Source organism: Pipra filicauda, unplaced genomic scaffold (genome assembly GCF_003945595.2).
Source record: "Pipra filicauda isolate LSUMZ 115617 unplaced genomic scaffold, ASM394559v2 scaffold467_size714961_pilon, whole genome shotgun sequence".
NCBI classification, from domain to species: domain Eukaryota; kingdom Metazoa; phylum Chordata; class Aves; order Passeriformes; family Pipridae; genus Pipra; species Pipra filicauda.
The window spans coordinates 510,176-533,355 of record NW_024104606.1 but is presented as its reverse complement, the minus strand read 5'-3'; the positions used below and the strand labels follow the sequence as shown (position 1 = coordinate 533,355).

Sequence of the window (23,180 nt, the reverse complement as noted above, 5' to 3'; positions counted from 1 at the left end):
CTAATGCAAGGCCGAGGCAAGACATTACCTGGCTCTGCTCTGCTCTCCCACCCACCCCCCTTTCTGCCACTGACTTGGTTCCACTTTGCTAACGGGACATGGAAAGCAGAGCTGGTTCTGGCAGATGGCAGAGGGCGATTTCCATCCCATCTTTCCCAAAAGATGCCACGTACCTGGAGACCCTGAGCTCTTTCCTGGGCTCTGGCTGGAGCAGGAGCTGCTCGGCGGTCACCTTGGAGGTGTCCTCTGATCCCAGGTGAGCTGCCCGGAAACCGAAGCAAATTGTCCCTTTGCCCCAGCCTGACACCCATTTCCTCCTGTGCTGCTTCCGTCAGAAGTGAAAGTTGTTGAGTACTTTGTGGAGTTTTTAACCTGGACATGGCCTTCTGGCAGAATGCCCAGGCACACCCTGCTCCAGGGCTGCTCCTTGGACTGGGGAGGGGACAGATGTGGCAGCACTTTGCACATCCCTGGCATGAGCCCAGAGGCCCTGTGGAGTGGAAGGAGTCGGGGAGGACAAGGCAGGGGAGAGGCCGACAGGGTGGAAAAGGGACTGGTCACCAGCACAACGGAGCCTGTCCCTGAGCTTGGCTGGCCAGTGAGTTGGAGAGCCCAGGGGCAGGCAGGGGATGAGTCAGGCCGAGGGTCCCTGCTGGTGTCAGGGGTGCCAGAAGTGTGGGGTGCCTGAGGGCTGCGTGGGTGAGGGCTGCGGGTTTGCAGAGAGCATCAAGCTGGCTGTGGGGGGTCAGAGGGCCCGGGGGTGGGACAGGGGCACCCCTTGGCCAGATGGGAGATCCACCCCTGGCAGAGTGATCACATCACACTCCCCAAACCCACCAAGGTAAGTGCTGTGTGCTGACAATGGTGGGAACAGTCCCTGGATGGCTGGAGACACATCCTGTGCCTCACGGCCCTGCCTGGAACACCATCCTGGGCCTGGAAAAGCAAGTCCTGGGGTGACGTGGCCCCCCAGCCAGAATTGAATGGGACAATGGGGCATCTTTCAAAAACACCCTCACAGACACCTGGGCAGAGAGCTCAGGATGGAGTGGGTGGAGCATATTCCCTGTCATGCACCAGAATTTCCAGAATTTGAGAGGTGGGGCCTCACTAGTGCTGAGCCCAGGTCACTGCCCCGAGTCCTGCTGGCCACCTCCCACACCACTGCTGTCTTCCAGCTCCCTCTCAATTCCTCATTTCACTGCTTTGTTCAGCTCCATCTGTTGGAGCTGTGGCTCCAAGGGATGAGGAGGGGACTGATGGTGGTGTCAGGGAGTGGATCCACAGGGGTTGATCCTGACACCTTTTCCCTGGAGAGTGGGAGGAAAAAAATGACACACTTCTGGATTCTGGTGCTCGGCTTTTCCTGCCAAAGAAAAACAACCCCCAGATGTTACATGGATGGTATTAATATTCAGTGCCAAAACTCCACCTCCTATCTCTGAATCCAGGACATTACCCACCCCTTAGTCTATACCATCCACATCCTGCTCAGATTTAACCCCTTTCAACTATATCCATAGAACTCTAAACAAGCAAAGGTATTATTTCAGTAGTCACAGACCATCCCCCAAGATGTTGGCTGAGTTCATTTAGTCCATCACTGGTGTAGCTGGACCACTCCATACTCATTCTCCATGGCACTTACAGGATACAGTGGCAGTGGCATTCAGCAACCAGTATTCCATATGCAATTCAACAGTACAGGCTTTTCTCACCCAAAAATCAAATCCCCTGGAGGTACAAATTGTCTTTCCCCATCCCTCTGCATCACTCACCAAGTCCCTGAGCAAAACCAATCCCACGCACAGCTTTGCCTTTGCTTGAGGCAGGACTGATCCAAAGTGTCGTCTCCAAACATTTCTCATGTGCACCACAGGGACTTTATCCCTTTCTGTGCTATGTGGGGGTTCTGACTGGGCAGGGCCAGCTGGGTTGGTGGAGGCTGGAGTGTGAACTAACCAGGTGGCCTTCTCGAAATGTGGATCCCAGTGTTTGAAGGCCTCACCACCCATTGCTTTCCATGTAGTTTTTAACAGTCCATTGTACCATTGCACTTTCCCAGAGGCTGGTGCACGACAGGGAATATGATCCATCCACTCCATCCTGAGCTCTCTGCCCAGGTGTCTGTGAGGCTGTTTCTGAAAGGAGCCCCATTGTCCCATTCAGTTCTTGCTGGGGGGCCACGTTGCCCCAGGACTTGTTCTTCCAGGCCCAGGATGGTGTTCCAGGCAGGGCTGTGAGGCACAGGATGTGTCTCCAGCCATCCAGGGACTGTTCCCACCATTGTCAGCACACAGCACTTACCTTGGCGGGTTTGGGAGTGTGATGTGATGTGATGTGATGGGATCACTCTGCCAGGCCTCCTCAGATTTTGATTTCAGCCATCATCCCCCACACCACAGAGGCTTTACCTGCCTGGCCCTGATTGATTGCAGCACATGATTCACAGTCATGGATAACCTGGGAGATGGTTAATTGCCCTTGGTCATGAGCCCATCTCTATGTTGCATCTCTTCCCTCATGACCTGAGGTGTCATGGGCCCATCAAGCCAGAAATAGTTCCCCCTTATGTTGCCAGTCCAGATCCACCTCAGACACTTTAATCTCAGCAGCTTGATCTGCCTGTCTGTTGTTGGGATGTTCTTCAGTAGCCCGACTTTTGGGTACCAGCCTCAGTGCTGCCCCAGTCCTGCCCCTGCCCCAGGAGCTTGCACACATCCTGGCCAAGGAGACCCCCGTTCCCTGGGGGAGGATGCACGTCAGTGGGTGGGGGCACATCTGCACTGCAGACACCTGGACCTGAGCCTGGCAGTCCCTGGGGCTGCAGGAGCACAACAGGCAGGTCTGGGCACAAACCAGTGCAGACCAGGAGAGATGTTACCCCAAGACCCAGAACCCGAGGCCCCAAAATCCTGTTTCTTTCTCCATGCAAAGGAAGGGGCCAAGGATGTCACCTCAGGTGTCTTTGGTGCTGGTGGTGGCTCAACAGATCAGCACGAGAAGTTCAGCTGAGGGTGTGGCAGCCACTGAATCCCAAGCCATGACAAGCCCAGGCTGGGACAAGCTCCAGGTGCTTTGAACCTAAATAGTTCTTCCAAAGCAGAAGATGCATTTTTTCCTCCTCAAGAGGGGAAAGTTCTCCTTCCTCTTCCCTCCTGAAACTCACCTCTTCCACTCATCTCCTCCACCTCATTCACCAAGGTCTCACTCTCTTCTCTCTCCAGCCTGGATGCCAGCACATGTACAGAAAATCAACAGGAGGGCAGGAAGGATTCCCTGTTGAAAGTGACAATGGCAGGACTCTGAGACTGCCTAAAGATGACAAAGCAGAGAAGCAAGGATGGAAAGGTCACAGTATTCTGGCACTTTTTAGACAGTCAGCACTCACCTGCAGGTTGGCTGCAGGAAGGGAGGTTTGGGAGGAGTTGGCAGGTCTTCAGTCTGCTCCCCACTCCCCTGATCTCTTGCTCAGCTCCTGGCTGGACTGAGCTTGCCCAGCACTTGCAGCTTGTTTGAGTGAGCAGAGCACAGTGCAGAGGGGCTGGATGGCCTGGAGAGCCCAGCTGGGACTGAGAGTGTGTCTGGGGGACCAGCCCATGGAGCTTCTCCCTCCCCTCCTCTGGGCGAAGGCTCCTCCTGCCCTGAAGCTTCCAGCCCACGTGTGATCTCATCTAACACTTGAATTTGGCTGCTCTTCCAGCTCCTGCAGTGCCCAGCCCTGTCTGCAGCACAGGCTCTGCCACAGGGCCCCTCCCTCCTGCCAGCTGCAGGGGGGTGATAAAGCCCCTGAGCACTGCAGGAGCTGCTGTCCTTTGCTGTACACATCTGTGTCACTGGACCCATCCCTTGCTGCTTCCCTCTTTGCCTTGTCACCCCTTTTGGCCAGGGCCCTGATCAGCTCCCTTTTCCCCAGCAGGTGCCCCCTGGCCTGACTGGGCTGGGAGGGTGTGGAACCCACAGGGCTGAGCGCCCACGGGCACTGCCTTTGCCTCCCTCAGGGCAGCAGCTTTGCCTCAACCAAGCACCCTCCATGGCCTTGCCTCTTGGCTGCCAATTGCTTTTAAGCAAGAGTGAAGCTGCTGCTGCTGGGCTTTGCTCCCACCCACTGCCTCTGGGGGTGAATCCCGGCTCCATCACCTCCCTCCTGCCCAAATGGCCTCTGGGCTCATGCCAGGGATGTGCAAAGTGCTGCCACATCTGTCCCCTCCTGAGCCCAGGGAGCAGCCCTGGAGAGCCCCTGCAGCAGGGGTGTGCCTGGGCATGCTGCCAGAAGGGCATGTCCAGATCAAAAACTCTCCAAATTACTCAACAACTTTCACTTTTGACAGGAGGCAGTGCAAGAGAAAACAGGTGTCAGGCTGGGACGGGGTGATAATTTTTTTGGTTTTCAGACACCTCAGCTGGGATCAGGGGACCCTTTCAATACACTTGGTGACAGTCAAGTAGGTCCTGCTCCAGCCAGAGCCCAGGACAGAGCTCAGCATCTCCAGGTACGTGGCATCTTTTGGGAAAGATGGGATGGAAATTGCCCTCTGCCATCTGCCAGAACCAGCTCTGCTTTCCATGTCCCGTTAGCAAAGTGGAACCAAGTCAGTGGCAAAAAGGGGGGTGGGTGGGAGAGCAGAGCAGAGCCAGGTCGTGTCTTGGCTGGGCCTTGCATTAGTGTTTGGACTCTTTGGCTTCCCTTGCTCCAAAGCCTTCTCCCACTCTCAGGGAGGTGCAGCCAATGAGTCCTGACTCGCTCAGGGTTTGTCCTTCCCATCCTGCCCCTGTGAGTCTCTTTCTTAAGGCTGGATCAGAAAAGCCAGGGCTCCATAGGAAAACAACTGCCCCTTTCTGCTGGAATTGGAGGAGATGGTGCAGCTTGTCCTTTGCTTTCCCATGGGAAATTCCCACCACTTCTGATCCCAGTCAGGTCCTTTGCCTATAGAGCCCTAACCAAAGTCAGTCTGATGAGGGAAAATTGATTTCAACCTTGGGCATCCAAGTTTCTTCCCTCAACATTCCAGAAAGGGCTGAAATCAGCAATGAACCCCTTTCAAAGTGAATTCATCCTCGTTGCTTGGTTGGTTTGATTGTTTTAAATTCCCTTGTTTGTCTTCCTTTTTGCCCTTTGCCTGTCCTTCCCCATCTCCAGGTTGTGCTCCAGGGAGGAGGATGCTCTGTGGTTCCCCCATCCACTGCTCTCTGCTGGCTTTTGTCATTTCCACTTTAGTTTTCCAAGTTCCTCAGGGGCACTCAGGTAAGAATCCCCCTGTTCTTGCTGGATGCTGTGCCATGGCTTCCAGCTGGAATATCTTGCTGGCTGCCAGTGCAGCAGCTCGCTGGGAACAGCAGAGCAGAGAGCAGGGTCAGGCCCTTTCCTTTGCTGTTTGGTGCCCAGGCCGTGCTGCAGGGCAGGGTCCCTGTGCCAGCTGCCCTCAGCCCCTCGTCTGCCCCGGCACAGGGACGCTGCCAGCGCCATGGCCCGGCCCGGCAGCACCCCAACCACGCGCAGCAGCCGCTGCTGTGTCCCAGCTCAGCTGCCTCAGCAAACTCACACTTCTCTCTTCTTCCTACGGGGTCTCTCCCAGCTCCACTCACCGTCACTGCACCCCCCGGCCCCATCACCGTGGCCAAGGGCGAGGACGTGGTGCTGCCCTGCAGCTTCTCCCCGGGGCAGAATGCACAGGACACGGAGGTGACCTGGTTTCGGGAGCACTTCTCGCCCTTTGTGCATCGCTACAAGTTGGGCCAGGACCAGTTTGGGGAGCAGATGGTTCAGTACCAAGGGCGCACTGAGCTGGGGAAGGACGGCCTTGCCAAGGGCAGCGCGGACCTGAGGATCTTCCACGTCCGACTCTCTGACACAGGGAATTACACCTGCTTTGTTCGTCGTGGCTCAGATTACGATGAGGCTCTGGTGGAGCTCAAGGTGACAGGTCTGTAATTTGTGTCCCTGGTACCTCTAATTTACTTGCTCACAGCCAGTGCTCTTGTTCCCTGTCCTTCTGCCCAGAAACAGTCTCAGGTGGTTGCTTTGGAAACAGGGTTTTATTAAGTCCCATTGTTGAAAATACCAAGAATGTTTCATAGAGGTAAAACTGCCCACCGAGCAGCCATGAGGAACTCGTAAGATGCTTCCTCCTTCAAAATGTTCTTGATATTGCTCCCCCACAGCAGCACTTGTTTTTGAACTCTTGTTCTTCTTGTTCTTTGGGAATGAACAAGTCCTATGATATGGTTTGAAGCTGGCTCCCTGCCAAGTGTCCAAACCTTACCACAAGAGTTCCCCCCCCACACCAAACCTCAGGGAGAAGATGGAGAAAAACCACCAAGAAAACCCGAAACGAGAGAGAGACAGCTAAAGTAATATATGTAAATATATTTACACTTATGTTACACTTATATACCATTAAAATAGATACAATTTCCCAAGGGAAAGGGAAGGGGGAAGGGAAAAGGAACAAAACCAAAATAAAATATATATATATATATCCCAATTAGTGGCCCGAGATCTAGTAACTAAAAGAGTTAGCAAAGAAATATCTCACTACTCTCCTTGGGACGACCGAGGGTCGCTCTGGACCGATCGCCGGCAACCTCCGTCTCCCAGGGTCGGCAAGGCCTAACCAGGCCTCGCTCCCCAACACGGCAGACCCAACAGCAGGGAACCTGCACCTCCAAGCCGCCGGAAGGAAAGAGAGCGAAGGCCTCTCCTCCTTTCTTCTTATAGTCTGGATTACGTAAAAATTGTAGGGAATACTGGGTAGATCTGGACCCTTCCTTGGTAACAAACTGGTCACCAAGGAAGGCCTAGCCCAAACCACCACATCCTGGAAACGTTATCTCCCTGGGGATGCATTACCTTTCTCCTGGTGATGCTGCTCTGCACTGGAGTGTTGCTGTTGATGCACATGTCACCCTATTTGTGATCCCATGTTGCCTAAGGAAATCTGATATTTGGGGTTTTTTTCCAAAAAAAAAGAAAGCATGATTTACCCAGAAGGAATTTGATTAGAAATCCACCTTCCCTTTAAAGGTCCTCCACAATGCAGAGAAATTTCATCAGCCTCAGACAAGTGTGAAATTGCCAAAAATATTTGGTTTTATTGTCATTTCTTGTCCGTTTGTGGAGCACAGTCAGGAGCTCTTTTTCAGCCCTTAGTGTGAGTCAGATGGAATGACCTTATATAAAGTAGAAATAATTTCCTTCCTATTGCAAGTCACAAAGTAACCTCCCCTTGGGGGATTTAATTTTTCAGATCCCTTTTTCCAATGTGCCCATCCTTGGAGGATTGCCCTGGGTGTGGTCCTGCCTGCTGTGGTTGCTCTTTTTATTATCACTGTTTATCTATTTAAAATTAAAGGTACCGTCCGGGGTTTGGGGGCTGGGGAAGGGGCTGGGCAGCCATCCTACTCAGCCACCGCTAGTCCTGAGGGATGAGGGGGTTGAGAAACACCAGGATGGAACCAGAGTCTTGTCCTGGTGTCTCAGGCACATGTTTGGTGCCAGGGAACTTAAAAACCCACGGCCTTAACTTGTGTCAGAGAAGAAAAGAAAGCTTTCTTCTCCAAGAAGAAGGCAAAGAAGGAAGTTGGCATTAAAGCAGCATCAGCTGCTCCTCTGCCCCAGCACAGAAAGGGAGCAAGAATTGGCCTTGACCTGCAAAGAATCCCTGGCAGTTTGGGGGGCCTGGCAGGGCCTCCTTTCCTTCTAGAGATGGGGGAAGCTTTAGGGTAGCACATTTCATTGTGCAGGGGCCTCAGCTGTTCTGAGCACTGCAGAGCACAGGCACAGGGCCCTTAGGGAGCACTGCAGGGGACATTTCACCCCACGCTCCTCCCTTGGAGCTGCAAAGCTGCCCCTTCAGCGCTGCCCTGGAGCTGGAGCCCGTGCTCAGGTCTCCAGCAGCACGGTCTGATCTCTGCCCACAGCGGGCTCCGGGAGGGTGGGTGAGACCCCCAAAGTCTTGGGAAGACAGGTCCTGAGGAGTTCCTGGGCTGCAGCTTTTCCCTCATGAGCAATTTCAGCCTCCTCCCTATCCCAGCAAGTCTGTCCTGGAAAAGGATTTTTTGCAGCCTGTGGAGGGTAGTGGGTTCATTTGGGCTTTTTTCTCTCACTTTTAATGTGTGAAGTGAACCAAAAACTGGTTCACTTTGTGGTTCATTTGGTGATGGGTGGAAGGAGAGAGTGAATTTGAGAATCCAAAATTCAAAGTGACTGAAGATGGTGCCTGGGGATGGGATCGGGTGGGGGCAGCAGTAGCAGTGGCAGGGTGGGAGTGCCCTGGTGCCCTTGGAGATGAGGGACCTGCCAGAGATCCTTTCCTGCCCCCAGGTTGAGCAGGACAAGCTGCCCCATGGGCGGGGGAGCAGAGCTGCAGGCTGGGGGTGGGACAGGGCTTTGCACTGCTCAGCCTTGGCACAAACCCGCCCTCCAGCCCGTGCAGGGGGTCCCAGGAGAGGGCAGACAGGGGATGGCCAAATCAATGGCCCACAACCCATTTGTGCTGCTTTCTCTTCCTTTTCAGGGAAACAAGCCCAGGAACTCGGTGAGTATCATTCTCTTCTGTTTGTGGGAGTCTTCTCAGTTGGGCATTTTTTCTCTCCTGTGTTTTTCATGTGTGCCCTTGTTTTGGGCACAGAACAAATACAGAACTTGTTTCAGAAACATTCTTTTCCATTGGTCTCTGTGTGGTTTTAGGCTCTTCCTTGTAATTGTTCAGTACTAAGAAGAAAATTCTTTCAGTTCTCAAAGTCCAAACTGACCATAAATGCATGTCCCAGTCAGGACAGGCAGCGTGATTGGATTTGTAGGAAATGGGTGGAGCCCTTCCATGTAGTCAGACACTGAAGTTTTGAAGCAGCTCGCTGTGAGATGACTTTCATAAAGATAACAACAATTCAGAAAATGTGCACCTCCCCTGGCATATCATTCCCCTGAGCTAACCCAGCCCCAGTGTGTTCCATTGCCTCTGACCTGTGGTTTTTGTGGTTTTTTAAAGCCTGGAGAAGACACGCAGTGCCTATAGAAGCAGGTAACTAAAAAAGTTTGGAGTTTCCTGGTGCTGAATCATCTTGCCTGCTTTAATGGCCCTTCCTGGCAGTTCCCCTCCTGCAAGTGATGCTGCTGGGACCAGGCATGCTTCTGCTGAGCCTCCCTTTCCTTTGGTGCATGTCCCACTTTCAGGCAAATCTGGAGGATCCTTGTCCTCGGTGGGCTGTGCACAATTCTTCCTCCTGGAGCTCTGCTGATGATCCTCTTCCCTCTCTGCTCACTCTGTTCTCTCTGCTGCAGTTTCTGTTCCTTGCACTGCTGTTGTCACCTTGTGCACCTTGCCATGCCACACTCTGCCAGCTCTCCCTCCCCCCCTGCTTCTTCCTTAGGCAGCCCCAGCAAAGATGTGTCCTGGGCCGAGCTCTGCCCTGATGTGTTGATTCCATCTCTCCTGCAGCGAACGTGGTTCTGGATCCAGACACAGCCCACTGTGAGCTTGTCCTGTCTGACAATGGCAAAGGTGTGAAACGACTTGACACACGACAGGACATCCCCGACACCCCCAAGAGATTTAACCCGTGGCGCTGCGTTCTGGGCTGTGAGGGCTTCACCTCGGGGAGACACTACTGGGAGGTGGAGGTGGAGAATGCAGGAGAATGGATTGTGGGGATTTTTAGAGATGGTGCGGAAAGGAAGGGTGATATTGAGTTTAAACCAGAGAAAGGCATCTGGGCAGTAGGGAAACGGCCAGAACTGAAAGCTTTCACCTCCCCTAGTCTGACTATATTTCCTGAAATCAAGGCTCCCAGGCGGATCCGGGTCTCTCTGGATTATGAAATGGGACAGGTGGCATTTTTCAGTGTTGATGAGGGGATTCCCATTTTCATGTTCCCACGGGCATCATTTGGGCGGAAAAAAGTCTACCCTTGGGTCTGTCTGGGTTCTGGGACACATCTGACAATATGTCCCTGATGAAGAGGAGGCAGTAAGAGAAGGGTCTCCAAGGGTGGAGATCTCGTTACCTCTCTGCACCTCTCTTCCATGCTGCATCTCTCCAAGATCTTTCTCTGAGGCCAGACGTGCTGTTCTGGTCCCAGTGCAGATCAGTGGGAGAGGCCATGGCCAAGACCTTGTGTTATGAGATCACCTCACATCATTTCCAGGTGTGGGGAAAAGGGACTTTCTCTCCTGCTTCTGAGGGTGTTCCTTACACATGGAGGGTGGAACCATTGTTTCCTTGTCTCAGGCTCAGTGAGCATTTGGCATGGAAATCACCCTCCCTTTGTACACTTTTCTTCTTAGTATTGTTGCTGTTCCTGTTGGTTTTATGGTATCATTGCTGTTTCCAGGGAATTGTTCTTCTCTCCACCCATGATCTTTGCCTTTTGTGCTCTCAACCAGAGGTGGGGGCAGGGGGAGTGAGCAGCATCTGCTTTGGGAGAGTCTGGGTGGGAGCACTTGATTGGGGAGCACCATTCCTGAAACACCACACATGCTTTCACACCAGATCCTCCATTCCATGGAGATCCAGCAGGCATGGACCTTCCCAAGGGAAGGCTTCACCCCAACCGAACTGGTAAGGAGGGAGACTTCAGTGCAGGTGGTGGGTTTGTGGCCTAAACTCAGCTCTTGAAAGAAACCTCCAAGACCAAAGTTGTGAGTTTGAGAAGCCAGGCATTCTTTTATTAGGGTGCACTGAAGTGACTCCAGCACGCCGGGTGCCCTGGGAATCAGTTCCCAAAGTGCACCCAGAGGGATCCTCACCACAGCTCTGTGATAGTTTTCACACCGGGCCTTCCTGGAGACCAGCTTGTAACCAGGAAGGAACTAGGAAGGTGACCCAGGAAGTATTCCATGCTCTTCCTTCATGTCACCTGGGGTATCAATAAGGCAGAGATAAGAGGGTTCGCTCTCTTCCTTTGCGGCGAGGTTCGAGAACGGTGGGTGCCTGTCTTGGTCTTGCTCATGTGGAGCTGAGGCCCACAGTGACTGCTGTTGTCTGCCCCGCGTGAGGGGACAGTGCTGGGCCGCGTCCAGCTGTCCTGCTTCTCTCAAGGGAAGTGGGGAGATTTTGACAGTTCTTCAGTTTGCTGGTTACCGGGTTTTTAGATTGTGTAGACCTGTTTTGATTCTGTCCCTTTTCATCCTTTTTTTGTCCTTTTTTCCCTTCTCCCTTCCCTTTAGGAAGCTCTTTGGGGTTTCTGGGGTTATAGGTATATAGTATTTCTCACGGTATATATTTGTTTTATATGTAAAATATATCTTTGCTATATCTTTGACTGTTTGGTTTTTTTTTTCTCCCCTCTCTGGGAAGCAAGGCTCTGTTGTCGAGTGTTGGAGATTTGGTGGGAAGCCAACTCCAAACTTGCACAAGCTGATATGTCAGTATGACATGATTCTTCCTTTTTTGTTCCCCACATTCCTGTTCCATATTCATGACATTTCTCAACACTCCTTAGCATGCATACATGTCCTTTTAAGGTCTCTGAGGGGCTTCATTGGGGATCCCTGGTGGTCATCTGTGTCTGGAGCCCCCAAAGTTCTGAGTGACTGCCTTATGACCTTCCTTAAGAAAATACCCCAGGTTCTACATCAACCCAGCATCACCTGCTCAGCTGCTTCAGCTCCTTTCTTCATTGATTCCCCACCTTGCTTGGCTGCTTTCTTTCAATCAAAGCACAGGAATTTTCTCTGGGACCTTCTGCTGCAAACACTATGAGTTCTTGTTCCATCTCTAAACCCCAAGATCCCGTTGCAACAAGTGCCCAGCCCCTCCTCCTGGAGAAAAGGTGTGCACAGGTTGATGATGTGTTCTGTCAGGAGCAGGGAAGAGTTCAAAGGCTGTGCAGTATTGGAGGAGCTGAGGTGGATGCAGGTGGGTGGGTTTAGAACCAGGTTTCTGGGACCGTCAGCACTGAGAACGAGGCACCTCAGATCTGGTGGCCCACAAAAGCAGGACTCTGCTTCAGTCTCCACCCTTCAGCATCACCACCAAACCCAGACTCAACACTTTAACAGCTGTAGACAGCCCTGAGCAAGGTCTGTCTGCCAGGAGAGAGTGCAGCAGCAGAACACAGCAGACCCCCTAAAAGAAAGGATGAGTGCTCCTAGTGGGGGACTGCGTTAAGGGCCACTGAGGCACTCATCTGCCAGCCCTGCAGGGAGTCACCAGAGGTCTCCCCCCTTCTGGCAGCTGAGCTCGGAGATGGTGCTCAGAGGCTGCCACAGCCTGTCAAGATTTTCCCCAGACAAATGAAAGATGTCCCCTGGCACCCTGGGAGAAAACCAAGGTGGCAGCCATTCCCATGCTGCTGACTCCATGTGTTTGCCCCAGACAAAGGCAAAGGGGGAGGGGGCTCCCACAGGAACTCTTTCCCTTCCTCCAGCCCAGAAAACTGTGGGAAAATGCTCCACTGTGCTGGGGGTTGGTTCTGTGTGGCAACTGGGGCTTAGCCACGGGCAGCTCTGCAGTGGCTCCTCTCTCTCTCTGGGCACTGTGGGGTGGCTCCAGAGCTCTCCTTTTGGGCTTGGCTCAGGGCACTGGGGGTTACCCCTGCTGCTCCCTTCCCCGGGGCTGCCTCCCACACCACTGCTGTCTTCCAGCTCCCTCTCAATTCCTCATTTCACTGCTTTGTTCAGCTCCACCTGTTTGGAGCTGTGGCTTCAAGGGATGAGGAGGGGACTGCTGGTGGTGGCAGGGACTGGATCCACAGAGGTTGATCCTGACACCTTTCCCCTGGAGAGTGGGAGCAAAAATGACACACTTCTGGATTCTGGTGTTCAGCCTTTCCTGCCAAAAAACACCCCCCAGATGTGACATGGATGGTATTGAACATCCAGTGCTAAAACTCCACCTCCTATCTCTGAATCCAGGATATTACCAACCCCTTAGTCTATACCATCCACATCCTGCTCAGGTTTAACCCCTTTCAACTATATCCATAGAACTCTAAACAAGCAAAGGTATTATTTCAGTAGTCACAGACCATCCCCCAAGATGTTGGCTGAGTTCATTTAGTCCATCACTGGTGTAACTGGAGCAGTCCATTCTCATTCTCCATGGCACTTACAGGACACAGTGGCAGTGGCATTCAGCAACCAGTATTCCATGGGCAATTCAACAGTACAGGCTGTCCTCACCCAAAAATCAAATCCCCTGGAGGTACAAAATGTCTTTCCCCATCCCTCTGCATCACTCACCAAGTCCCTGAGCAAAACCAATCCCACGCACAGCTTTGCCTTTGCTTGAGGCAGGACTGATCCAAAGTGTCGTCTCCAAACATTTCTCATGTGCACCAAAGGGACCTTATGGCCTTCTGTGCTATGTGGGGGTTCTGACTGGGCAGGGCCAGCTGGGTTGGTGGAGGCTGGAGTGTGAACTAACCAGGTGGCCTTCTCGAAATGTGGATCCCAGTGTTTGAAGGCCTCACCACTCATTGCTTTCCATGTGGTTTTTAACAGTCCATTGTACCATTGCACTTTCCCAGAGGCTGGTGCACGACAGGGAATATGATCCATCCACTCCATCCTGAGCTCTCTGCCCAGGTGTCTGTGAGGCTGTTTTTGAAAGGAGCCCCATTGTCCCATTCAGTTCTGGCTGGGGGGCCACGTCACCCCAGGACTTGCTTTTCCAGGCCCAGGATGGTGTTCCAGGCAGGGCCGTGAGGCACAGGATGTGTCTCCAGCCATCCAGGGACTGTTCCCACCATTGTCAGCACACAGCACTTACCTTGGTGGGTTTGGGGAGTGTGATGTGATCACTCTGCCAGGGGTGGATCTCCCATCTGGCCAAGGGGTGCCCCTGTCCCACCCCCGGGCCCTCTGACCCCCCACAGCCAGCTTGATGCTCTCTGCAAACCCGCAGCCCTCACCCACGCAGCCCTCAGGCACCCCACACTTCTGGCACCCCTGACACCAGCAGGGACCCTCGGCCTGACTCAGACCCCTGCCTGCCCCTGGGCTCTCCAACTCACTGGCCAGCCAAGCTCAGGGACAGGCTCCGTTGTGCTGGTGACCAGTCCCTTTTCCACCCTTTTGGCCTCTCCCCTGCCTTGTCCTCCCCGACTCCTTCCACTCCACAGGGCCTCTGGGCTCATGCCAGGGATGTGCAAAGTGCTGCCACATCTGTCCCCTCCCCAGTCCAAGGAGCAGCCCTGGAGCAGGGTGTGCCTGGGCATTCTGCCAGAAGGCCAGGTCCAGGTTAAAAACTCCACAAAGTACTCAACAACTTTCACTTCTGACGGAAGCAGCACAGGAGGAAATGGGTGTCAGGCTGGGGCAAAGGGACAATTTGCTTTGGTTTCCGGGCAGCTCACCTGGGATCAGAGGACACCTCCAAGGTGCCAGGTGACCGCCGAGCAGCTCCTGCTCCAGCCAGAGCCCAGGAAAGAGCTCAGAGTCTCCAGGTACGTGGCATCTTTTGGGAAAGATGGGATGGAAATCGCCCTCTGCCATCTGCCATGGCAGAGGAAAAAAAGCTCTGCTTTCCATGTCCCGTTAGCAAAGTGGAACCAAGTCAGTGGCAAAAAGGGGGGTGGGTGGGAGAGCAGAGCAGAGCCAGGTCCTGTCTTGGCTGGGCCTTGGATGAGTGTTTGGACTCTTTGGCTTCCCTTGCTCCAAAGCCTTCTCCCACTCTCAGGGAGGTGCAGGCAATGAGTCCTGACTCGCTCAGGGTTGGTCCTTCTCCTCCTGCCCCTGTGTATCTCTTTCTTAAGGCTGGATCAGAAAAGCCAGGGCTCCATAGGAAAACAACTGCCCCTTTCTGCTGGAATTGGAGGAGATGGTGCAGCTTGTCCTTTGCTTTCCCATGGGAAATTCCCACCACTTTTGATCCCAGTCAGGTCCTTTGCCTATAAAGCACTAACCAAAGTCAGTCTGATGAGGGAAAATTGATTTCAACCTTGGGCATCCAAGTTTCTTCCCTCAACATTCCCAAAAGGGATGAAAGCAGCAATGAACCCCTTTCAAAGTGAATTCATCCTGGTTGGTTGGTTGGTTGGTTTGGTTATTTTAAATTCCCTTGTTTGTCTTCCCTTTTGCCCTTTTCCTCTCCTTCCCCATCTCCAGGTTGTGCTCCAGGGAGGAGGATGCTCTGTGGTTCCCCCATCCACTGCTCTCTGCTGGCTTTTGTCATTTCCACTTTAGTTTTCCAAGTTCCTCAGGGGCACTCAGGTAAGGATCCCCCTGTTCTTGCTGGATGCTGTGCCATGGCTTCCAGCTGGAATATCTTGCCAGTGCAGCAGCTCACTGGGAACAGCAGAGCAGAGAGCAGGGTCAGGCCCTTTCCAGACACCTTCTTCACTTCTGAGAGTGCCAGCATTCCTCTGGATCCTGGTTTATTCCTCTGCATCCTGGTTTATCCCTCTGGCCATGGGAACACAGGCATGGGCACAACCCCACTGATTAGAGTTTGCTGCCATTTCCCTCCCTGCTTTCCCTGTCTCCTGCACATTCACAGTGTGTCATTGCTTTACTGGGCTGTGTCCAGCCTGTACTGGACCCTTTGCAGAACCAGCTCAATAAAAACCAACAACAACAGCAACAATGAACTTTCACAAATTACTCTGGGTTCTCTTTGGTTGCTGACCTGAAGCAGCTTCTTAAAGGCAGCTCTGGCAGTTGACTGGAAAAAGAGCTTGTCAAAAAAAGGTCATTTGCTTTTGTTTGCCTGTGAGCTGAGTGAACAGATTATTCTAAGCCTATGTCTTTTAATTTTCTACGGATGCCAAGAGCACTTGAGACATTTTTACTTTTATAATAGATTTTTGAGAACAGTGAAGGATATTTGAGGTTATTTGTACCTAAGTTGTCACTTGCTCCAGCCAACCACCCAGCAACCTTCCAGCCACTTCCATCATTCCTTGTGCCCCTTTCTGCCTGCCCTGAGCCACATGGGCAGCACTTGTCCCCTTGAGAACAAGGGGTTTGAAGAACTTTCCTGGCAGTGCAGGACAGGGAAGCAGAGGGATGGGGAGTGGCCTGGCTCCAGCCCACTGCCCGTGCTGCAGGGCAGGGTCCCTGTGCCAGCTGCCCTCAGCCCCTCGTCTGCCCCGGCACAGGGACGCTGCCAGCGCCATGGCCCGGCCCGGCAGCACCCCAACCACGCGCAGCAGCCGCTGCTGTGTCCCAGCTCAGCTGCCTCAGCAAACTCACACTTCTCTCTTCTTCCTACGGGGTCTCTCCCAGCTCCACTCACCGTCACTGCACCCCCCGGCCCCATCACCGTGGCCAAGGGCGAGGACGTGGTGCTGCCCTGCCGCTTCTCCCCGGGGCAGAATGCACAGGACACGGAGGTGACCTGGTTTCGGGAGCACTTCTTGCCCTTTGTGCATCGCTACAAGTGGGGCCAGGACCAGTTTGGGGAGCAGATGGTTCAGTACCAAGGGCGCACTGAGCTGGGGAAGGACGGCCTTGCCAAGGGCAGCGCGGACTTGAGGATCTTCCACGTCCAACTCTCTGACACAGGGAATTACACCTGCTTTGTTCAACGTGGCTCAGATTACGACGACGCTCTGGTGGAGCTCAAGGTGACAGGTCTGTAGTTTGTGTCCCTGGTACCTCTAATTTACTTGCTCACAGCCAGTGCTCTTGTTCCCTGTCCTTCTGCCCAGAAACAGTCTCAGGTGGTTGCTTTGGAATTAGGGTTTTATTAAGTCCCTTGGTGTAAAATATCAAGAATGTCTCAGAGATGTAAAATTGCCCACTGAGCAGTCATAAAGAGCTCATGAAATACTTCCTCCTTCAGAAGTGGTTTTGATATGGTTTTCTTCATAAAAGTGGATGTAAGAAAAAGATCTGTCATTGGCTAATAAGGGAAGAACATCAAGGTGCTTTCATGTTTTAATATCCAGGCCAGTGCATTATTTTGCTGCAGTAGTGGCCTTCAGAGCAAATCTCTCTGCTACATGAAAGAGATGGCAAGAAATGTCCTGACTCAGGTGACATTTGTCTGAAAAACAATCTGGGATTTGTCTCTGTCAGTTTATCCACATCAGGGAGAGAAACAGCCCAAGCAGGTTATCCCCCCGATATCCAGGAGCCCGCAGGGTCAGCCGGGGTCTCTCTCTTTGCCCGCAGCCAGCGGCTCTGCCCCGCTCATCGCGCTGGAGCGCTACGAGCACGGGGGGATCCGGGTGGCCTGTCGCTCTGCCGGCTGGTACCCACGGCCCCGGGTGCTGTGGCACGATCCCCACGGGCGCCGTCTCCCGTCCCTCTCGGAAAACGCTACCCAGGACAAGAACGGGCTCTTTGCAGCTGAGAGCAGCATCATCCTCACCAGGGCTGGGAACCAGGAACTCTCCTGCTCGGTGCAGCACCTCCCGCACACACCAGGGCAGGGACCGGCCCTTTACGTCTCAGGTGAGTCGAGGATGGGGCACGGCCCTGCCGACGGGCCCCACGGAGCTGTGCTGGGCACAGCACCCCCAGGCCCCTGGCAGGACACGTGCTCAGCGTGTCAAGGCCATTTCCATCCCACCTGTGCAAACGGCCGCGGCTTTCGGCAGCGTTGGTGCAGGAGTGCTGCCAAAACCCACCGGGGCCGTCTGCAGGGGCCGGTCAGGGGGCAAAGGTACAACCCTCCCTGTGGCAGAGTTTATACAGACCCCTGGCTGAAAGAAGCACATTCCTAACCCTGGAGCTAAATCCATTTTCACTGGGTGATTGGTTTGGGGCTGGGAATATATCAGAGCAGAGATGCAATGATGAACTGCATTAACCATACACCAAAGGGCACTGCAGCAGCACGTCCTTTCCAACTCCACCCTGCTCCTCTTGGAGTTTAGAAATTAACAAGTTCTGGAGACTTTATTTCCTTGGGGAACCATTACCTTTCTCCTGGTGATGCTGTTCTGCACTGGAGTTTTGCTCTTGATGCACATGTCACCCTATTTGTGAGTCTATGTTGCCTAAGGAAATATAATATTTATTTTTTCCCAAAGGAGAAGAAAGCATGATTTAATGAGAAATCACTTGGTTAGAAATTCATCTTCCCTTTAAAAATCCTCCACAATGCAGACGAAATGTCATCAACCTCAGACAGGTGCGAAATTGCCAAAATGGATTTTTTGTCATTTTTTGCCCTTCTGTGGAGCACAGTCTGGTTTTCACCGTCAGTGGGATTCCGATGGAATGACCTTGTATGAAACAGAAATAATCTCCTTTCAATTGCTACTTGCACAGTAACCTCCCCTTTGGGGATTTTATTTTTCAGATCCCTTTTTCCAAGATGCCCATCCTTGGAAGATTGCCTTGAGCGTGGCCCTGGTTGCTGTGGTTGCTCTCCTTATTATCACTGTTTACCTATTTAAAACTAAAGGTACCATCCTGGGTTTGGGGGCAGGGGAAGGGGCTGGGCAGCCATCCTACTCAGCCACCTCTGGTCCTGAGGGATGAGGGGATTGAGAAACACCAGGATGGAACCAGAGTCTTGTCCTGGTGTCTCAGGCACATGTTTGGTGCCAGGGAACATAAAACCCCACTGCCTTAACTTGTGTCAGAGAAGAAAAGAAAGCTTTGTTCTCCCAGAAGAAGGCAAGGAAGGAAGTTGGCATTAAAGCAGCATCAGCTGCTCCTCTGCCCCAGCACAGAAAGGGAGCAATAATTGGCCTTGACCTGCAAAGAATCCCTGGCAGTTTGGGGGGCCTGGCAGGGCCTCCTTTCCTTCGGAATATCCCTCTGATGGGAGATGATGCAGAGGAATAAAGGGAACTGAAATCCTCTCTTTCTCCCTGGCAGGAGATGGGGCCGCTGGGTCGTGCGGGCGCTGCAGCACGTCCAGGCCCCGTGGCCCTTCTGCCCTGGGGGGGCTGTAACTCCTCCTGGGGGTCCATCATTTTTAAATTGTTTTCATTTCTTACTTTTCTTCACAGGAAAGCTGCAGAAAGAAATAGGTAAGCTTTACTTTCCACTGTCCCCAGTTTCCTGCCTGGGGTCCATCAGTGCTTGTTGGAGGGGATGAGTTTCTAAATTATTTGCATTTCTTTCTTTCTTCACAGGAAAGAAGCAGAAAGAAATAGGTAAGCTTTATTTTCCATTGTCCCCAGTTTCCTGCTGGGGGTCCATCACTGCTCTTAGGAGGGGATGAGTTTCTAAATTATTTGCATTTCTTTCTTTCTTCACAGGAAAGCTGCAGAAAGAAATAGGTAAGCTTTACTTTCCATTGTCCAGAAACTGGAGAACTCTTCCAATGGTAGAATTCATGGGTCACATTTCTGGAGGACATGAGGAAGGGAAATGCTTTGGCCAGTGGCTGCATACCATGTGAATTAATTTGTTAAATGCTGTTGTAATTTTCAGGAAAATAATTGCAGAACCAATGCAAGTGGGAATAGATGTTGTAGCAACAATAACTTGGCTTTTCAAAGTGCTCTCAACGTTCTTCCCAAGCCTGGAGGAAGCTTTGGGGTAGCACATTTCATTGTGCAGGGGCCTCAGCTGTTCTGAGCAGTGCAGAGCACAAGCACAGGGCCCTTAGGGAGCACTGCAGGGGACATTTCACCCCACGCTCCTCCCTTGGTGCTGCAAAGCTGCCCCTTCAGCGCTGCCCTGGAGCTGGAGCCCGTGCTCAGGTCTCCAGCAGCACGGTCTGATCTCTGCCCACAGCGGGCTCAGGGAGGGTGGGTGAGACCCCCAAAGTCTTGGGAAGACAGGTCCTGAGGAGCTCCTGGGCTGCAGCTTTTCCCTTGGGAGCAATTTCAGCCTCCTCCCTATATCCCACAAGTCTGTCCTGGAAAAGGATTTTTTGCAGCCTGTGGAGGGTGTTTGGTTCATTTGGGCTTTTTTCTCTCACTTTTAATGTGTGAAGTGAACCAAAAACTGGTTCACTTTGTGGTTCACTTGGTGACGGGTGGAAGGAGAGAGAGTGAATTTGGGAATCCAAAATTCAAGGTGACTGAAGATGGTGCCTGGGGATGGGATCGGGTGGGAGCAGCAGTAGCAGTGGCAGGGTGGGAGTGCCCTGGTGCCCTTGGAGATGAGGGACCTGCCAGAGATCATTTCCTGCCCCCAGGTTGAGCAGGACAAGCTGCCCCATGGGCGGGGGAGCAGAGCTGCAGGCTGGGGGTGGGACAGGGCTTTGCACTGCTCAGCCTTGGCACAAACCCGCCCTCCAGCCCGTGCAGGGGGTCCCAGGAGAGGGCAGACAGGGGATGGCCAAATCAATGGCCCACAACCCATTTGTGCTGCTTTCTCTTCCTTTTCAGAGGAACAAGCCCAGGAACTCGGTGAGTATCATTCTCTTCTGTTTGTGGGAGTCTTCTCAGTTGGGCATTTTTTCTCCCCTGTGTTTTTCACGTGTGCCCTCGTTTTGAGCACAGAACAAATACAGAACTTGTTTCAGAAACATTCTTTTCCATTGGTCTCTGTGTGGTTTTAGGCTCTTCCCTGTAACTGTTCTGTACTAAGAAGAAAATTCCTTCAGTTCTCAAAGTCCAAACTCACCATAAATGCATGTCTCAGTCAGGTCAGGCAGCGTGATTGGATTTGTAGGAAATGGGTGGAGCCTTTCCATGTAGTCAGACACTGAAGTTTTGAAGCAACTCGCTGTGAGATGACTTTGACAAAGATAACAACAATTCAGAAAATGTGCACCTCCACTGGCATATCATTCCCCTGAGCTAACCCAGCCCCAGTGTGTTCCATTGCCTCTGACCTGTGGTTTTGGTGTTTTTTTTAAAGCCTGGAGAAGACATGCAGTGCCCATAGAAGAAGGTAACTAAGTCTGATGTTTCCTGGTGCTGAATCATCTTGCCTGCTTTAATGGCCCTTCCTGGCAGTTCCCCTCCTGCAAGTGATGCTGCTGGGACCAGGCATGCTTCTGCTGAGCCTCCCTTTCCTTTGGTGCATGTCCCACTTTCAGGCAAATCTGGAGGATCCTTGTCCTCGGTGAGCTGTGCACAATTCTTCCTCCTGGAGCTCTGCTGATGATCTTCTTCCCTCTCTGCTTCCTCTCTTCTCTCTGCTGCAGTGTCTCTTCCTTGCACTGCTGTTGTCACCTCGTGCACCTTGCCATGCCACACTCTGCCAGCTCTCCCTCCCCCCCTGCTTCTTCCTTAGGCAGCCCCAGCAAAGATGTGTCCTGGGCCGAGCTCTGCCCTGATGTGTTGATTCCATCTCTCCTGCAGGGAACGTGGTTCTGGATCCACACACAGCCCACTGTGAGCTTGTCCTGTCTGACAATGGCAAAAGGGTGACACGAGTTGACACACGACAGGACATCCCCGACAGCCCTGAGAGATTTAACGTGTGCCACTGCGTTCTGGGCTGTGAGGGCTTCACCTCGGGGAGACACTACTGGGAGGTGGAGGTGGAGAATGCAGGAGGATGGATTGTGGGGATTTTTAGAGAAGATATGAGAAGGAAGGGTTATATTGAGCTCAAACCAGAGGAAGGCATCTGGGCAGTGGGGAAACACACAGTCATGAAAGCTTTCACCTCCCCTAGTCCCACTCAATTTTCTGAAATCAAGGCTCCCAGGCGGATCCGGGTCTCTCTGGATTATGAAATGGGACTGGTGGCATTTTTCAGTGTTGATGAGGGGATTCCCATCTTCGGGTTTCCACGGGTATCATTTGGGGGGAAAAAAGTCCACCCTTGGGTCTCTCTAGGTCCTGAGACATGTCTGAAAATGTGGCCCTGATGAAGAGGTGGCAGTAAGAGAAGGGTCTCCAAGGGTGGAGATCTCGTTACCTCTCTGCACCTCTCTTCCATGCTGCATCTCTCCAAGATCTTTCTCTGAGGCCAGACATACTGTTCTGCTCCCAGTGCAGATCAGTGGGAGAGGCCATGGCCAAGACCTTGTGTTATGAGAGCACCTCACATCATTTCCAGGTGTGGGGAAAAGGGACTTTCTCTCCTGCTTCTGAGGGTGTTCCTTACAGATGGAGGGTGGAACCATTGCTTCCTTGTCTCAGGCTCAGTGAGCATTTGACATGTAAACCACCCTCTCTCTGTACACTTCTCTTATTCGTGTTGTTGCTGTTCCTGTTGGTTTTATGGTATCATTGCTGTTTCCAGGGAATTGTTCTTCTCTCCACCCATGATCTTTGCCTTTTGTGCTCTCAACCAGAGGTGGTGGCAGGGGGAGTGAGCAGCATCTGCTTTGGGAGGGTCTGGATGGGAGCACTTGATTGGGGAGCACCATTCCTAAAACACCACACATGCTTTCACAGCAGATCCTCCATTCCATGGAGATCCAGCAGGCCTGGACCTTCCCAAGGGAAGGCTTCACCCCAAGAGAACTGGTAAGGAGGGAGACTTCAGTGCAGGTGGTGGGTTTGTGGCCTAAACTCAGCTCTTGAAAGAAACCTCCAAGACCAAAGTTGTGAGTTTGAGAAGCCAGGCCTTCTTTTATCAGGGTGCACTGAAGTGACTCCAGCACGCCGGGTGCCCTGGGAATCAGTTCCCAAAGTGCACCCAGAGGGATCCTCACCACAGCTCTGTGATAGTTTTCACACCGGGCCTTCCTGGAGACCAGCTTGTAACCAGGAAGGAACTAGGAAGGTGACCCAGGAAGTATTCCATGCTCTTCCTTCATGTCACCTGGGGTATCAATAAGGCAGAGATAAGAGGGTTCTCTCTCTTCCTTTGCGGCGAGGTTCGAGAACGGTGGGTGCCTGTCTTGGTCTTGCTCATGTGGAGCTGAGGCCCACAGTGACTGCTGTTGTCTGCCCCGCGTGAGGGGACAGTGCTGGGCCGCGTCCAGCTGTCCTGCTTCTCTCAAGGGAAGTGGGGAGATTTTGCCAGTTCTTCAGTTTGCTGGTTACCGGGTTTTTAGATTGTGTAGACCTGTTTTGATTCTGTCCCTTTTCATCCTTTTTTTGTCCTTTTTTCCCTTCTCCCTTCCCTTTAGGAAGCTCTTTGGGGTTTCTGGGGTTATAGGTATATAGTATTCTCATGGTATATAACTGTTTAATATGTAAAATATATTTTTGCTATAGCTTTGGCTGTTTGGTTTTTTTTCTCCCCTCTCTGGGAAGCAAGGCTCTGTTGTTGAGTGTTGGAGATTTGGTGGGAAGCCAGCTCCAAACTTGCACAAGCTGATATGTCAGTATGACACGATTCTTCCTGTTTTGTTCCCCACATTCCTGTTCCATACTCGTGGCATTTCTCAACACTTCTTAGCATGCATACATGTCCTATTAAGGTCTCTGAGGGGCTTCATTGGGGATCTCTGGTGGTCATCTGTGTCTGGAGCCCC

General features: G+C 52.5%; 2 protein-coding genes and 1 long non-coding RNA gene across 3 annotated transcripts; 2 read left to right on the top strand and 1 right to left on the bottom strand.

The window, feature by feature from the left end:
* Nucleotides 1–238: 238 nt before the first annotated feature.
* On the bottom strand, nucleotides 239–3,565 carry LOC120324234. The gene is made up of 3 exons (XR_005565371.1): nucleotides 3,392–3,565; nucleotides 3,170–3,279; nucleotides 239–261 (listed from the first exon to the last, which is right to left on the bottom strand). It is a non-coding gene; the product is annotated as an uncharacterized LOC120324234 (long non-coding RNA).
* A 483-nt stretch (nucleotides 3,566–4,048) lies between these two features.
* On the top strand, nucleotides 4,049–22,547 carry LOC113997200 (butyrophilin subfamily 2 member A2-like). The gene is made up of 11 exons (XM_039386143.1): nucleotides 4,049–4,493; nucleotides 5,141–5,245; nucleotides 5,577–5,924; nucleotides 8,517–8,537; nucleotides 9,441–9,665; nucleotides 15,773–16,516; nucleotides 17,060–17,610; nucleotides 18,987–18,999; nucleotides 20,185–20,205; nucleotides 20,660–20,692; nucleotides 21,106–22,547. The coding sequence occupies exons 2-11, from the start codon at nucleotides 5,161–5,163 to the stop codon at nucleotides 21,618–21,620; spliced, it is 2,556 nt and encodes an 851-aa protein (XP_039242077.1). The 5' UTR covers nucleotides 4,049–4,493; nucleotides 5,141–5,160; the 3' UTR covers nucleotides 21,621–22,547.
* On the top strand, nucleotides 8,071–11,233 carry LOC113997196 (butyrophilin subfamily 1 member A1-like). The gene is made up of 3 exons (XM_027738852.2): nucleotides 8,071–8,537; nucleotides 8,991–9,023; nucleotides 9,441–11,233. The coding sequence occupies exons 1-3, from the start codon at nucleotides 8,288–8,290 to the stop codon at nucleotides 9,953–9,955; spliced, it is 798 nt and encodes a 265-aa protein (XP_027594653.2). The 5' UTR covers nucleotides 8,071–8,287; the 3' UTR covers nucleotides 9,956–11,233.
* Nucleotides 22,548–23,180: the final 633 nt, after the last annotated feature.

Excerpts from the sequence above, each read along its gene's own strand:
- LOC113997196 (XM_027738852.2), top strand. The coding sequence starts at position 8,288 with ATGAGGGACCTGCCAGAGATCCTTTCCTGCCCCCAGGTTGAGCAGGAC. Across the intron at positions 8,538-8,990 it reads GAAACAAGCCCAGGAACTCG|CCTGGAGAAGACACGCAGTG; the intron begins GTGAGTATCATT and ends GGTTTTTTAAAG. Across the intron at positions 9,024-9,440 it reads CGCAGTGCCTATAGAAGCAG|CGAACGTGGTTCTGGATCCA; the intron begins GTAACTAAAAAA and ends TCTCTCCTGCAG.
- LOC113997200 (XM_039386143.1), top strand. The coding sequence starts at position 5,161 with ATGCTCTGTGGTTCCCCCATCCACTGCTCTCTGCTGGCTTTTGTCATT. Across the intron at positions 5,925-8,516 it reads GGTGGAGCTCAAGGTGACAG|GGAAACAAGCCCAGGAACTC; the intron begins GTCTGTAATTTG and ends CTTCCTTTTCAG. Across the intron at positions 20,206-20,659 it reads GGAACAAGCCCAGGAACTCG|CCTGGAGAAGACATGCAGTG; the intron begins GTGAGTATCATT and ends TTTTTTTTAAAG.